This window comes from Rhincodon typus, chromosome 10 (assembly GCF_021869965.1).
Source record: "Rhincodon typus isolate 14 chromosome 10, sRhiTyp1.1, whole genome shotgun sequence".
Classification (NCBI taxonomy): domain Eukaryota; kingdom Metazoa; phylum Chordata; class Chondrichthyes; order Orectolobiformes; family Rhincodontidae; genus Rhincodon; species Rhincodon typus.
Window position 1 is genome coordinate 33,499,161 of NC_063341.1, and position 17,437 is coordinate 33,516,597.

The 17,437-nt window shown below is 40.6% G+C and overlaps 1 protein-coding gene across 1 annotated transcript in view; it reads left to right on the forward strand.

Annotated features, from left to right (window-relative positions):
- The window catches only part of lrrc7 (leucine rich repeat containing 7), a 256,311-nt gene that overhangs the window by 61,329 nt on the left and 177,545 nt on the right, over positions 1-17,437 (forward strand). The window contains 2 exon segments of the mRNA XM_048602082.1: positions 3,318-3,328; positions 11,503-11,578. Of these exon segments, the coding sequence (XP_048458039.1) occupies positions 3,318-3,328; positions 11,503-11,578 (87 nt within the window).

The following is a 17,437-nucleotide window of genomic DNA, read 5'->3' on the forward strand; positions in this document are numbered from 1 at the left end:
GTCAGCCTTCCTGCTCCTATGATGCTGCTTGGCCTTCCTGGTTCAGGGCAGGTTTACCAACACTGCACTTCAAGAGGGCCAAACAGCTTGTTAACAATAGGATATGGCGTGATAAGCCACCAGCACACGTGGCAGTGGTTTGATACAAGCCTATGCACAACTGAACTATTTCAGGGGCTGAGGCGCTGAATTCCAGCTGGTCAGGCCAGTGCCTGTTACCAAGGGGACTCAGTCAGTGAGCTCCATGAGGAGATTAATTAGTGATTCTCCATAGGCCTTGTAGGGATTGTCACAGTGACCCATGTGATTTGAATTTCCCTGGTATATTGATGGCTTTTGGGGGTAAATTCACGCCTGAAAGGTACAGGGCTCAATGTACAGAAATCACTAAAATCTAGTAGTCAGATACAAAAATAATTAAGAAAGATGTTTTGAATGCTAATCTTTATCTCAAGGGACTGGAATTCAAGGACACGGAGGTTCTGCTACAGTGTTATGAAACTCTGATTAAATTTCATGTACTGTCTTCAGTAGGAAACAAGGATCTGACAGGGCTCTAGAGGGTTACAAGGTAGCCAGGAAGGAACTGAAGAATGGACTTGGGAGAGCTAGAAGGGGGTATGAAAAAGCCTTGGCTGGTAGGATTAACGAAAACCCCAAGGCATTCTATACTTATGTGAGGAACAAGACGATGGCCAGAGTGAGAGTGGGGTCGATCAGGGATAGTGGAGGGAACTTGTCCGTGGAGTCAGAGGAGGTGGGGAGGTCCTTAATGAATACTTTGCTTCAGTATTCACCAGTGAGAAGGACCTTGACGTTTGTGAGGTCAGCGTGAAACAGGGCTGATATGCTCAAACAGGTTGATGTTAGGAAGGAGGATGTACAAGGAATTCTGAAGAAGATGAGGATAGATAAGTTCCCTGGGCCAGATGGGATATACCCAAGGTTTCTATTGAAAGCGAGGAAAGAGATTGCTGCGCCTTTGGCGATGATCTTTGCATCTTCACTGTCCATTTGAGTAGTACCAGATGATTGGAGGATGGCAAATGTTATTCCCTTTTTCAAAATAGGGATAATCTTGGGAATTACAGACCAGTCAGTCTTACTTCTGTGGTAGGAAAATTATTGGAGAGGATTCTGAGAGATAGTATTTATGATTATTTGTAAAAGCACAGTTTGATTAGAAATAGTCAGTATTGCTTTGTGAAGGGCAGGTGATGCCTCACAAGCCTTATTGAATTCTTTGAGGATGTGACAAAACAAATTGATGAAGGTAGAGCAGTGGATGTGGTATATATGGATTTTAGCAAGGCATTTGATAAGGTTCCCCATGGTAGGCTCATTCAGAAAGTAAGGAGGCATGGGATTCAGGGAAATTTGGCTGTCTGGATACAGAATTGACTGTCTAATAGATGACAGAGGGTGGTAGTAGATGGAAAGCATTCAGCCTGGAGCTCGGTGACCAGCGGTGTTCCACAGGGATCTGTTCTGGGACCTCTGCTCTTTGTGATCTTTGTAAATGACTTGGATGAGGAAGTGGAAGGGTGGGTTAGTAAGTTTGCCGATGACACAAAGGTTGGTGGAGGTGTGGATAGTGTGGAGGGCTGTTGTAGGTTGCAACGGGACATTGACGGGATGCAAAGCTGGGCAAAGAAGTGGCAGATGGAATTCAACCTGGAAAAGCATGAAGTGATTCATTTTGGAAGGTTGAATTTGAATGCAGAATATAGGGTTAATGGCAGGATTCTTGGCAGTGTGGAGGAACAGAGGGACCTTGGGGCCCACGTCCATAGATCCCACAAAGTTGCCACCCAAGTTGATAGGGTTGTAAAGAAGGCGTATGGTGTGTTGGCTTTGATTGGCAGGGGAATTGAGTTTAAGAGCTGTGAGGTTCTGCTGCAGCTCTATAGAACCATGGTTAGACCACACTTGGAATATTGTATTCAGTTCTGGTTGCCTTATTATAGGAAGGTTGTGGAAGCTTAGAGAGGGTGCAGAGGAGATTTATCAGGGTGCTGCCTGGACTAGAGGGCAGGCCTTATGAGGAAAGGTTGAGTGAGCTTGAGCTTTTCTCCTTGGAGCGAAGAAGGATGAGAGGTGACTTGATAGAGGTTTACAAGATGATGAGACGCATAGATAGAGTGGATAGTCAGAGACTTTTTCCCAGGGCGGAAATGACTATTACGAGGGGGCATAATTTTAAGGTGATTGGAGGAAGGTATAGGCGAGATGTCAGAGGTAGGTTCTTTACACAGAGAGAGGTGGGTGCGTGGAATGCGCTGCCGGCAGTGGTAGTGGAGTCAGATACGTTAGGGACATTTAAGCGACTCTTGGATAGGCACATGGATGATAGTAAAATGTAGGGTACGCAGGGTAGTTTGATCTTAGAGTGGGATAATAGGTCGGCACAATATCAAGGGCTGAAGGGCCTGTACTGTGCTGTACTTTTCTATGTTCATTACTAGGCATGGTACCTCACGCTATATTGGCATTGAGATGATGTTGTGCAGGTTCACTAGAAAGGTACTGAGGTTGAAAGATGAAGTTAAAGATTTAAGATGTTGGAAAGATTTGATAGTGTAAATAAACAAATGGTTTTCTGTGGTGTCAGAACAAGGGTACATAACCTGAATTTGCGAAGAACTCACCTGTACAGGATTGATATTAAAAATGGACTTGTCATGCAGAAGTGTAGTGAAACTTTTGAACTCTATCTCTCAAAGTGTTGAGGTTAGATTAATCGAAAACTTAAAATCCAAAATACTTGGGCCGACTTTTTCACGGAAAGGTAAGGGCTCCACCCGAGTCAAAATGACACCAAAGCCATGTCTCCAGAAGTCCCATCCTTGTATCTGACACCCAGAATTTTCACTGGGTGGATAAGAATGGAGATGGGACATATCTGACACATGCACAATTTGTTGAGGTGGTGGCACGTATGAAGTGTAGTTTCATTCACTTGGAAGCTCTTTATATCACCAAGGTTTGTGAAACACAATTTGGGGATCTGTAAGTTTGAGTAAGATTTCTAAGTCTGCAAGAGTTGTTTGGTGAAGTCAGGTACCCTTTCAGAGACCTTTGAACATTTTCACCAAATGCCACAGAACTTCGGCAGGCCTGCAGCTAACACCCAAGGTGAGTTTGATGGGAGCCCTGTGGCCTTGGAAGGGTAGATTTTGTTTTGCCCCTCATAACTGGAGCACTCAGGTGGGAGCAAGATAAGCAGATTTGCACCACAAAGGCAGGTGAGTAGAAGAGCTCCAGTGTAGGGACCATGAGTCAGAATCTGTGTGGAAGAACTGATTAAGAAAATAAAGCCCAATTGCATGTATAAAAATACAAAACTTGCCTTTGGAGGCAGCACTGGGCACACCAGGCAGGAGGAGGAGAATAACCAAAATTTACTCTGAAGTAAGAGTCAAATGACAGCAAAATCATATCTGGAAATGACAGAGAACTAACGCCCAGGAAGTCTTAGATTATCCTGGAAATTGGTTACCGACATATGTGCAAAAGTCCGCCAATCATCATGCTTTGTATGTGGCATTCAAGGTCATAGTGACACTGAATTTTCAAGCTGCCAACTCTTTTCAGGGCTCAGCTGGAGCTCTCTCCAGTATGTCACAATCACTTATACACATGTGCATCAAGGCCTTCGGAGATACCCTCTTGGTTTAGGTGGGGGAGCACATGAGCCTCCCAGTTGATATGGCATTGCAGTCACAGAGGACAAGGAAGTTGCCAAACCAGCAGGCTTCCCTTAGGTACAGGGGGCTGTTGACTGCACCCACGTCGCCACAAGGCACTCAGTGATCCATATGTTTTTTTTTAATTTGCTCATGGACATGAGCATCACAGGCGGGGACAGCATTTATTGCCCATTCTTAGTTGCCCTTGAGAATATGGTGGTGAGCTGCCTTCTTGAACCATTGCAGTCCATCTGCTGTAGATAGACCTGTGATGCTGTTAGGGAGGAAATTCCAGGACTTTGACCCAGAGACACTGAAGTAAGGGCAATATATTCCCAAGTCAGGATATTGAGTGGCTTGGTTATCTGCTGTTCTTGTCTTTCTAGATGGAAGTGATCGTGGGTTCAGAAGATGTTATGGAAGATACCTTGGTGCATTTTTGCATGCATCTTGTACGTTGTGCACACTGTTACTACTGAGTATAGGTAATGGAGGTGGTGGATGCTTATGGATGTGGTGCCAATTAAGTGGGCTACTTTTTCCTGGATGGTGTCAAGCTTCTGGAGTGTTGTTAGAACTGCACACATCCAGGAAATCGGGGAGTAGTCCATCACACTCCTAAACAAGAAAATTCTTCCACTCATTGAAGGTGGAAGTAGTGTGTGACCTCACCAATATATGTGCACAAAACCCTGAAACTGACCCCAATCTTTGTTGTAACTGTCTCAACTTTTTCAGATATCAACATAGGAGTGTAGCTTGCTTCTGGGGGATAAGTTAATGACCCCTTTAGACAGCTGCAAACAACCTAAAAGTATGTTCACATGTTGATTTACATTATAAGCTGGATATTGGCATCTTCAAGATGCACTTTAGGTGTCTTGAATATTCTGGATGTTCACTATAGTATTACCATGCAAGGGTCAGCAGAATAGTTGTTGTCTGTTGCATGGTGCACAATATAGCAAAATGAAGGGGTCTACAAATTGAGGGGTAGAAGTTGGGCCTAAAGCAACAATATTTGAGCAGGAGGACAATGAGAAAGATGAGTAGGGAGAGGAGGCTCCTGTTCAACCTCAAGGAACTGATGTGAAGAGGAGGAAGAGGCAGCAAATGCTAGGGAGCAAGTCCATGTAGTCGTGCCATATTCTTTGCAGTGGAGTGCATCACATAAAGTCTGTAATCCAGAATTAATTCTCCTTGACTGTTAAGTCCACAAGTTGCAACAGCCTGTCCCTGGTTAGCAGCTTCCACATAGTTAGCCTTTAACATAGAAGCCACACATCTTCAGGGAGATTCCCATCCCTAACGAAAACCAACAGCATGTACTGAGATTGTGCTATAAACATAACTAAAACCATAAGTATCATAAACTTTGGCTTCAACATACTGCAGGAATACAGCTTCACAACTGGATTATTCATGTAAATATTTGAAGCCATTAATAAGTCTTTGAAAATGCCATCCCGTGCCTATTCAAACCAAACCCATTATGCCAAGTGTCAGTAGAAAGCAGGACATTACACCCATGACCTTCACAAATGGAGCAAATGGTGCTGCAGCGATTACATTATGTGCAGGGTGATTCGACATGTATGTTTGAACATCTTCTTCAACTGTCTTCCACATTATCCACCTACTACCAGAATCTGGCTTCAGAAGTGTGGAACATCTAATGCTGCCAGACAACTTGTCTTCTTGTTAATTCATGGCCTCTTCCCTGTTGAAGACAAATGCTCCAAATCTAGTGCGGATACCACACAATCGCACTTCCCTGCAGCATGGATGGCGTATTGACATGTGGGAAACCATGTCAGTGACTGTGTAGCACTCAAATGGATGGCTGCCATTCACACTGGAACTGCATCTGATAAATTGAATTTGATCTTTGAATCTGATCATTGATCCTTCCTTCAAGACAATTCTTGATGGACATGAAATGCTGCAAAGAGCAACACAATCTGCAAATTCAAATGTACTATTCTTCTCTCTGATAGCCTGGAGAAGGAACTGTCAGGAATGATTGGATACACCCTTGCTTTTAATGGTTTTTATGAAGAAATACAGACTTCAGCATGTAGTCTTCTGTGCCACTGGTAAGAATTGCCTTCATTATGCAAACATTCTCATTGAGAGGGCATCAGTGATTGGAAGCAGACCAAAACACTTTTGGCAACAGAGATTTGTATTTTGTCTTTTCAGCAATCTGGTTAACATATCTTCAAATTATGTCTTCTAATGGTTTTCTAGTGGCACAGTGGCTTAGTGGTTAGCACTGTTGCCTGAGTGCGCCGGGAATCTGAGTACAGTTCCAGCCTCAAGTGACTGTCTGTGTGGAGGTAGCACGTTCTCCCATTGTCTGCGTGGGTTTCCATCGGGTGCTCCGGTTTCCTCCCACAGTCCAAAGATGTGCAAGTTAGGTGGATTGGCCACGGGAAATGCAGGGTTGAAGGGATGGGGTTGCAGGGATGGGGTAGGGGGTCTGCGTGGGATGCTCTTCGGTAGATCAGTGTGGACTTGTTGGGCCGAATGGGGATTCTATGCATTCGAACTCTTCAGCTACCTTGACCAGTTTATCAAGTAGTTACACATGTATGAAAACCATTCTTTGGTGCAACTTCACCATGCACTCCAGCATGGTTGTTACCAAACACCTATCAAATCACTTCTGCACACTAATATCAATACCTTAACGTCATTACAGACATTCTTGATTTCTAGATGATATTATCAAAATCCAGAAAGATAGGAGTTATCTCTGTCATAAGAAATCCCACTGGCTCATTTAGTGGCCAGACTACCAAATTCAGTTCTTTTAAAATCATAAGCAAGGCCACAAATATCTCCAAGAGAATGCATTCAACTTATTAGTCTAATTTACACAGTCCTTTTGTCGTTGCATAAAAATATCAAATTGATATATTCAATTGAACTATAACTCAGTTGAGTTATTTCCATTCCTATTTGGTGTTTATCTTCCCTAACTCTATCTCCTACCTTTTGATCATTTCCACATAACATTTTCTACATTCAAAAGTTGCCAACTTAGCTTGTTCAGGAGTCTTGGATCAGCATTACAGCCAAATACAAATGTTTTCACAATATTTTTAAAACAGATCAAATATTCCCATGTGGCTCCAGGAATCACTAAATTTTATTTGGCTGTTCTTGTTCACTGTTTATGTGACATTTCATCTTCTCAAAAGTAACTTGCTGGGTTTCGCATAACTTTTCCTTATTTTAAAACTACCTTAAATTCAAATAGTAGTTTTGTTGTGCTCATAGGTTTTACGAGCATTATGTTTATTTCTTTGGAAAACATACCATCTTTTAATTCTCAGAAACCAACTAGACTGTTCTTCTTTTTACATTTAACACTAAAATTCATCTATCCCCTTAAACTTCACGTAAGTCTCTCTTTCAGTTCTTGAAATAGTAATTCATATCAGCTATTTTATCAATTCTAATTTCAGAAACAGACTTGGCAGCTTTAAATGGTGATTTTACACCAAAGGTATAAATACTGGCAATCAGATTAAAAGTAACTTCCATGTCTCCAGTTCTCCAAAATTTTTCGCGTGATTTTGTTTCGTATTCATGATTAAGTGCGAGAGGATAAGCATCTTAGATAGCAACTAACATACTGCTCCCGTTGCGTAGATGAGTCACTGGATCATTCAACAATCAGCTCATTAACAGCTGACAGGCAAGTGTGGACAAGTTGCTTGGCCTATCTCAGGCATGGCCTCCCGGGTTGCCAGAAACTGCAATCCATTCAGAGCCAACAGCTTCTGGGACCTGAAGATCACCATTGAAGCCTATGCCTCAGATGATTCAGCGGTGAAAATGTAAATAATATTTACCTCCTTGTAAGGGTAAATGGGGTTCAGAGGCAAGTGTACAGGAGTGACTTTCAGAGATAAGGAGAAGAAGAAGAGTACCGTATCAGGGCTAACTTGCCCAATTATATCCCTTTCTTAACAACTCTCTCACAACTCCAGGGAAGGGAATATTCTGCACCTCAGTCTTAGAAGATAATTGATGATCTGAATGGTTAAGGCTAATCTCTGAAAGGTGATGCCTTTGTCCAAATTTGATATCTCTATGTAAATTACTGAATTTTCATGATTTATTTGTTCTCCAGCTGTGGTATTAGTATTTAGATTGCTTGGGAAACCCATTTTTTTTTAAAGAAACATAAGAACAACATCTACTGCAGCTCTGGTTTGAAGCTCAATGATTTATTAATATCCATTTGTAAATTAGAAACTTTAGTAATGTACAAATATACACCGAGCAATATGTAAATGCTTTTCATCCAAGATTTCATTTTGCAAAATCAGGATTCTACAACCAAAAGAGCTAAAGATTGGCACCAGATTTAACAATAGCACCACAAAACTTACAGACTGATGGTAGAAGAGAAACAGAATATTTCTGATATCTCTTTTGGTTACCCCTTTTCTCCCTTAAAATAATTCTTCAGTTCTGAGTTCAAATTGACTTTGTGCCATAACTTTAACCCCTTGGTTGTATTTTGAAAGAACAAACTGATTTAAACTCAAGTTTTTCACCCAATAACTCCCCTGTGCACAGAATCTCATGGAATTTCAGCTTAATTTTAATGTCCATTATTTCCAAAAATGTTTAGCTTATGCTTCAAACTAATGTTTTAATTTTTGATGTTTGCGAGCAACACCTTGCTTTATCAATGACTTGACTCAAACATAAGGTATAATATCACAGTAACAGTAGTGGAATCTCTTTGTATGTACAGTGGAATTTTTGGTAAAGGCATCTTTGAAGCTACTTCGGACCTGAGGAAAATCAATGGCCTACTCCCCCACAACCCTTCAGAGGTCATCCTTGAGCTCCTTGAACAACCCTTTCACCACAATATTTTGGCTCAGCTCTTGCCTTAACTCCAGGAAATAATGTGACCAGGAGAATCTATGGAAATCATCAAATGGAGTTTTGCAAATTTAGAATAACTGAGATTTTCTCTTGTCAATCTCAATGGAATGTTGTATTCCTGACTACAAATGGTATGGCTAGCCTCCTCCCTCTAAGTCACATTGTTTTTCCTGACAGTGTACAGCTGCAATGGTCCTCATTAAGGCTCAATTGCACGGTCTCATCTTGAGAATCGGGTAAGAAGAGGGATTTGGAATGGCAAATGCTCATGCCTAAAGGTGTAAATCAGTCATTCCCTAAGGTATTCTCCATACTGAGTATATCATCAAGAATTGCCAGATTGTTGTCATCTCTATGGCTGTAGCTTGTGAAGCTCTTCCAGCCTTACCTTGGTAGAGTGCACTCCACTGTGAATAGGCAGAATCCTAATATTTACCTGTGGAACATCCATGATCTGCCACGCCAGTCAGTGTCAGCACCAAGTTGAACAAATATTACAGTTAAATGGAGTCAAGGTGCAGATGTGGTGTGCTTTAATTGAATGGCAGAACAAGTTTTATGTGCTGAATGGCTCACTTTGTTCCTATGTTATTTCCGTATTTGTTCTTTACATTTACTGCTTTTAAGGTTCTCCTCAGTCATGTTTACTATTGTGCTCTCTTTGACACTCCTTAGTGTGCTTTTGTTTCAGTGACCTATCCTGCCAAACTACTACAGTATATTACACATCAGTTAAATATTACATCATTAACATGATTGTTTAAAAGGACAGCCTGCCTAGACACCAAAATATTCTAATAGGAAAAATAATCTATAACAATATAATAATAGTCTGTAAAACAAGTTTGTGTAAAATGAAATGGATATTTTGTTAGTATGAAGATATGAATTGCAAAACTAAATTACTCTCAACAGAGGGAATAGTTGAGATTTTAGGCTGAAGTTTCAACTCATTATTCCTAAAGCAAAAACAATGGTTAATGGCATAGCACCTATGTAGTCACAGCAAAGTTCATCAGGGCTGTCAACTAGAAAAAGATGTCTGAAAGGTTGCCTAGACAACCAGAAAAATGCTGGAGATCTATTTACGTGGATATCAAGGAGCTACTGTAAATTAAAATTTTTGAAATGAAGGAATTGCTGGCGTGGCCAGCATTTGTTGTCCATCTTCAGTTTCCCTTGAGCAGGTGGTGAGGAGCTGCCTTCTTGAACCACTGCAGTTTGCCACTGCTATTAGGCAGAGTTCCAGACCTTTGAACCAGCGACAGTAAAGGAAAGGCAAAATACTTACAAGCCAGGATAGTTTGTAGATGGTGGATGGGGAGGAGGGGTGGGGGCGGGAGAGAGCTTGCAGGTGATGGCATTTCCATATGTCTGCCGACTTTGTACAAAAGATCACAAGTTTGAAATATGCTGTCAAAAAACATTTGCCAAATGACTGCAATGCATCTTGTAGATGGTGCATGCTGCTGCTGCTATGCACCAGTGGTGAAGCAAGTGAATGTTTAAGGTGATCGATTGGATGCCAAACAAGCAAGCCACTTTGATCGTGATGGAATTGAATTGAGCGTTGCTTGAGCTGATTGCTCAATTTTCAGCACTTTTTACGACTTCTCAGATATTGTTGCACGCCATGGTCAAATGCAGTAAGTTCTGGAAAACATCCAGGCTTAGGCTGATAAGTGGCAACTAATATGTAGGTCACAAAATTGCCAGGCTCCAACTATCTCCCTTTGGCATTAGTGGCATTGTCATCACTGAAACTCATACCACCAACATCTTGCGTGTTATCATTGATGAGATCCTAAATTGAACTAGTTATATAAATACTATGGCTATAAGAGCACAGTTGTTGGGAATTCTATGGTGAATAATTCATTCCTGATTTCCAAAAGCCTGTTCACCATCTACAAGGCACAACTCGGGAGTGTAATGGAATATTCCCCACTTGACTAGGTGAGTGCAGCTCCAACGTTACTTGAGAAACTTGATACCATTCAGAACACTTGATTCACAATCCACCCACCACTTTCAACTCTCTCCTCTACCAAACACAGTGTGTGCCATCTACAAGGTGCACTTCAGCAGCACTTTCCAAAAAATGACATCTATCACCTGGAAAAACAAGAGTTGAAGATGTATAAGCGTACCGCCACCAGCAAGCTTCCCCCTAAAAGGCACACACCATCCTGACTTGGAATTATATCGCTATTCCCTCAATGTGCCTGGGTCAATATCTGAAAGGAGTCACTTCCTAACAGCACTCTGGATGTGTCTATCCCCCATGGACTACAATGGTTCAGAACACCAGCTCACCACCACGAAATTAGGGGAGGGAATTAATTACAAACATTGCCAGTGATGCCCACATTCTGTAAATATCTTTTTTTAGATTGGCAGTAAACGTCCATTTTCATTCTCACCCACAGTGCTTAGTGTATATAAATATATGTTGGGAATTTGATCAGCTCCAAGCTTCTATTTTCTGATGTCTGAGAGCCATGCCACAGTATGAATCGGACAGGGCAGGAAAGCAATTGGGATCTGGGGAGAAGAATTTCTTCTCAGCGCTCATGTCATTGGTTTATTTTCCAGGAGTGAACCTTTGAAGACATATTTAAATTTGTTCATGATCCTGTTATAGTGAAGGTAACATTTACAAATATAATGAGTAACAATTAATTACCAAGAATCCTCAAGCTACTGTAATTTCTAAATATGACCTTTTTCTGATCTTAAAAATGTTATTAATATTATGCAAAATTGTATTGTTTTATTCAGATGCCATACATCATTAGTTGAAAAATAATCAAGCCTGTGTCAAAGAGAACTATTAATCTGACAATTTTAAATTATAATTACAATGTTGAAATCTGAAATCAAGCACAAGTATATCAAGTCTCAAAATTGACTAGATTAAATACTCTTAATTTTAAAAAATTGAATACTTTTGATCAAATCAAAATGATTCGATGGTTGGATAGTAGATGCAGATCTTTGGTCATCTAAATTACTAGTTTATCTTGTTTTGGTCTGAATAGCCCAACGTTCAAAACTGTCAAAATAGATCAGAAACCTCCAAAATTTCTCTATTAACATCTTCCAATCTTGATAACTTTTAATAATATTGTGTTGGTGCTCAGAATTGAGATATACTCTGTTTCAGGCACCGAATTTGGCATTTTCCACATTAATTGATCTATACTTTTGTTGAATGAGACTGATAATTGATGCCAGATTAAAGATGTTTTATGCTTTTTTTCATACACAAAATGGTTAGCTTGAGACTACCCAAACTCATGGAAAGTAGATAGAGAAAGCTTTCATCTCAGGCCCCAAGAAGACCTTCCACATCAAGCAGATGTTTGCCTGCACATCTGCTAATGTGGTATACTGTATCCGCTGTTCCCATTGTGGCCTCCTCTACATCGGGGAAACCAAGCGGAGGCTTGGGGACCGCTTTGCGGAACACCTACACTCGGTTCACAACAAATAACTGCACTTCCCAGTTGTGAACCATTTCAACTCCCCCTCCCATTCCTGAGACGACTTGTCCATCCTGGGCTTCCTGCAGTGCCACAACGATGCTACCCGAAGGTTGCAGGAACAGCACCACATATTTTGCTTGGGAACCCTGCAGCCCAATGGTATCAATGTGGACTTCACAAGCTTCAAAATCTCCCCTCCCCCGACCACATCCCAAAACCAGCCCAGCTTGTCCCTACCTCCCTAACCTGTCCTTCCTCCCACCTATCCCCTCCTCCCACCTCAAGCCCCACCCGCATCTCCTACCTACTAGCCTCATCCTGCCCCCTTGACCTGTCCGTCCTCCCTGGACTGACCTATCCCCTCCCTAACTCCCCACCTACACTCACCTTTACTGGCTCCACCCCCGCCTCTTTGACCTGTCTGTCTCCTCTCCACCTATCTTCTCCTTTATCCACCTCCCCCTCTCTCCCTATTTATTTCAGAATCCCCTTCCCCTCCCCCATTTCTGAAGAAGAGTCTCGGCCCAAAACGTCAGCTTTCCTGCTCCTCTGATGCTGCTTGGCCTGCTGTGTTCATCCAGCTCTACATCTTGTTACCTACGTAAGCTTAGGTGATTAAAACGGTCACCATTCAGTTTCTCTCCATGACCTCGTAAAATAGCAAACTGCAGATAAATGAGCTAAGATTAGGTAATAATGAGACGTTATTGCATGTCAATAATGCCCCTCACCATTCACGAGTGAGATTTTGATCTCACCATTGAAACTTTGGTTGTAGAGTTGGACTTATTTTTCTTGACGTTGGGAACCTCATTTTTCCAATCTCACCATAATTCCCCAACTGACTTCCCATTGTTCAGAAGCTGGGAAGATTCCACCCAGTGAGAGAATTTCAGGTCAACAATTCTTCACTAGAACTAGGTACCATTAGAAATATAAGAATTAAAAGCAAGAGAAGGAAGGGAAAGAGCAAAAGGAGACATCTGTGATAAGATGACAGACAGGAGAGATTATTATCAAGAAAGGTTGGTAGTGCAATGCCAAAGGGAGTGGTAATAGAACAAAAAAAACAAATTAAATGTTTTAAAGGAAATGTGAATGACAGAACTAAGCACTGCTGCTGGCTGAAAGAAAAAATTGGAGAAAATAAAGGTGAAAAACAAAATCTGCAAAGGAAAAGGAAACAAAATTGGCATACAGATAATGAATTTAATTTAATTTATTCACCAAACTTTTCCTAATTACAAGAATAACGATTCAGAAGGAAGATCGGATCCTATTTAAAATCAAAAGGTTCTGTTTTGTGAATTGTCTCAAACTCCCTAAAGTGGTAAAAAATTTTACGAGAAAAAGGCATTCACTAAAAGAGGCTAACTATCAGGAAAATAAATCCGAGCATGTATGAACTCCAACCAACCGATAGAGATGAGGTCCAGTGTGACATGCACTACAGACATATTCAGAGATTGGGCCTATTCCTTGCAGGCCTTGATTTCGGCACAGTGATTTATATCTCATTTTGCTGGTTTGCCAATGCAGCATTTCCTTAATGCTAATATGTATTGGAATTTTTCCCTTTATATTTAAAGCCAGGTTTACACAGTGATCTGTTCAATTTGGATTTTAGGAGACTGTTTTAAATTGTCCTTTTAGTTATGAAATTAAATTATATTTTAGTGTTAAGTTCATCTTGAGGATAGCACATGGTATTTGTGCTGTTTGTTCCTTTTCTAGCCTGGCAATGGCTCATAAGCACTGTAGTAATTGAAACCAGCTGGATCTTATTGACCAGGAGATCCTTGATTGGGATTGTTAACCAGGTCGAATCAGGGAGCTCTGGCTGACAGGTACAAACAGGGGATTCAGAGTCTCCTAACTTAGGGACTGACTCTGAGCTGGCTGGTCACAGGCAGTGTACTGTGCACATGTGAATAAGTGGTGACTTAGTGACAGGATACCGGCCTCTGTGCCCAGTTATTTCAGACACCAAGTCATCAGCTATGGAGAACACGTTTAGCAGTATAACCACCATCAACTAGTTCCTAGATAGTGCTCCAAAGAACTGAATAAAAGAATAGTTTCAAAGAATCTTGAGTTTACAATATTAAACTCAATTTCCGTACTATGGTAGCAAAATGACAAACCCAGTTTCTGTGTAATTACATTGTTGTTGCCAGTATATTTGAGTCAGATTCAAGCTGCTTTTAGTCAATACAGTGTGGAGCTGGAAGAACACAGCAGGTAAGGCATCAGAGGAGCAGGAGAGTCAATGGTTCAAGTCAGAACCCTTCATCATGAATTGTACTGACTCTAACTCCAGCATCTGCAGTTCTTGCTATCTCAGCCTGCTTTTATACCGGTTATTGACTAAAATCCTTTAATCATGGATTTGATTTGTTGTTGTTTCCGAATCTTTGTTATATTCCATTGCTTTCCTAATCCCTTAGCATTGACATTGAAATAATCCAACAAAGTTTGTTGTTGCTAAATTATGAGTCAGACTATTAAAGATTAAAGTCATAAATTGATCTCCCACCAGCCTCCAACGACTGCTTTCTGCAAAAGCACCATTGAAACATCATTGAAAGTGAGACTCAGAGGTTGGAGAATTAAACTAAAGAAATTGCTTTGAGACAATTACTGCAACCATAAACACTTGCAGACTGTATCACTCAAAACTGATAGCCATCTGAAGTCGACTAGTTTTCCTCTCCCATTCTACCCTGCTTTTACTCAGATATTTACAATGTAATCAATTTTGCATACCTATCCTGACCATGTACAGATGCTTCTATATTCCTATTGATAAAATTCCAGCTCTCTGTTCCAACATCTAGGGAGTTTTTGGCAGCCTCACTCTTCTGGTTATAGCAATGATTCTATAATTCTGTGCCTGCGTACTCACTAGGCAACAACATCTTAGAGAAACCAATGCTCACTTCACTCTCTCAGCCACACGCACACATTCATTTCACAATAAATTACAACATCAGCAGCAAGAGAAGGCCCTTTGGAATACCAACCTCTGTGCTCTTGACAATAATTCTTAGTGTGAGTTTCCACCAGCAGGATGATTTACCTGATGTGGCAATGCTTTGTTATCTCGTGTGATGTAAGAAACTGGGCTTTGTTACCAGAGCATTGAAGAATTCAACAGATAACCAGTATATAGAATCATTATGTTCCTCAGGCACATCATCTATCTGAGCTAATATTAAGCTATTATATTACAATAAGAGAGCATGCTCCCAGTAGAATGTCTTGCTTCAAGTGATCTTAGGCAAGATGACGTACGAGATCTTTATCCCCTCAGGTCACATGCTATATTACAGTGATGATATCCTATGTATGCACATCTAAGAAGTACTGACATATGACCATGAGACTACACCTTCCCCAAGCACCAGATTATTCTACTCACTTTCATCTAGGAGCTCTAGTAACAATCTTTCTACTGGCCTTCCTGTAGTACCAGCTGTGGCCCCTGCCTCCAGTGGCACTGCCAGCCTCTGATTGACCAGCTTCTTACCCTGCACTGGGAAGACCTGTGGGAAATTGCTCCTAGTGGAGTTAGCAACACAATGGCAGTCACAGGCTGCATGAGTAGAACTTAATCCAAATGGGACTCCCAGAAATAATCATGACTCAGTCTCCATCAAATCCCCATAGACTGCTATAGTCATTATATTCTGTTCACTGATTTTCCACCATTGACAAAGGTAACGTGTCTATTTCTTGTTGTTAAAGGAGATATATTTTCTTAAGTCTTCTCAGATTTTGGTGAAATGATTGGTGTAAAACCCAGGTGAAATGGTATAAAAAATCTGAACCTCCGACAGATGATTATATAGCTGTGTAAGAGTACAATGCAGTTTGTCCTCTTCAGCATTTTCCTCAAAGGCAAAAACACTGTTTCTCTCTTCCATTTCTCTCCCAAATTATTACACTTACCTTAAAGGAATCTGTCATCATTTTTGACAAATGTCAGTTTGGTCCAGAGGACCACAATATAAGGCTACAGCCAGCAGAAATCTTTCTCACAAATTTCTAACATTTCCAAGAGCAAACGGAGGCCAAGAGGCACAGGTTTCCGACATCGTACATTCGTGTCAACAGTGGCTCAGTTGATAGCACTGTCCCTTCTGAGTCAGGCTTGACGGTTTAAGTCTCATTCCATAGATTTAAATTTTTTGAAATCTGTGATGATATTCCAGTGCATTTCTGAGGGACAGCTACACTACAGCCTTTGAAGTATATTTAAAGCAAAGTGTTATCTGCTCTCTCAAGTGAATATAAAAAAAATCCCATGGCACAATTTCAAAGAAGAGAAGGAAAAATATCCCCAGTTGGATCATTTTTTCACTATTACATTGCTGTCTGAGGGAGCTTGTGTGCGAATTAGCTGCTATACTTCCTACGTTAAAACCATGACTATACTTCGCAAGTCATCAATGGCAGTAAAAGGTTTTGAATTTTCTAACATCATGAAAGATTCTAAATAAATGCAATTCTCTCTTTATGTGACAATAACATGTTTAATATGCTTAGTATATTCAGTTTGAGGGAGAGAGGAATAAATCTAAGACAACTTTTTCAAATGTTAGTAAGCGCAATTATGGGGCATGAAAGCAGAGCTGGCGAAAGTGAATTAGCAAATTAGTTTAAACGATAGATCAATGGACATGCAGAGGTGGACATGCAGAGGCAGACATTTAAAGGAATATTTCAGAATATGTAGAATAAATACATTACAAAGAGAAAGAAAAATGCCAAAAGATAGGCCCATCATCCATGGTTAACTAGAAATGTTAAAGATAGAATAGAACTTAAAGCCTATAATTCTGCAAAAGCAGGTGACAGGGCAGAAGATTGGACAGAGTATTTAAAAAATGAAACGCCAAGAAATTAATAGAGGGGGAAAAATCGTAGTATGAGAGAAATCTACCCAGAAATATAAAAACAAAGAGAAAGAGTTTCTGTAAATATTTTTAAAAAAGGAAAGAGTTAACAAAGTGAGTGTTGGTCTCATTAAAAATGAGTCTGCAGATTTAATAATAAAAAAGGAGATAGAAGATAAGTTGAACAAGTATTTTTCATCAGTCTTCACTACGGAATTCGGGTAACATCCCAGAAGCAGTGGTAAATCAGACATTGGATGGAGGGGAAGGAACTCAGGAAAATTGCAATCACCTGAGAAGTGGTACTGAATAAATTGTTGGAATTGCAGGCTGACAACTGCCCAGGTACTGACAGACTTCATTTTATGATTTTAGTAGAAATTGTTAGTGATTCAGAGACAATCCCTTTAGATTGGATGATAATGAATATAACTCATTTATTCTAAAA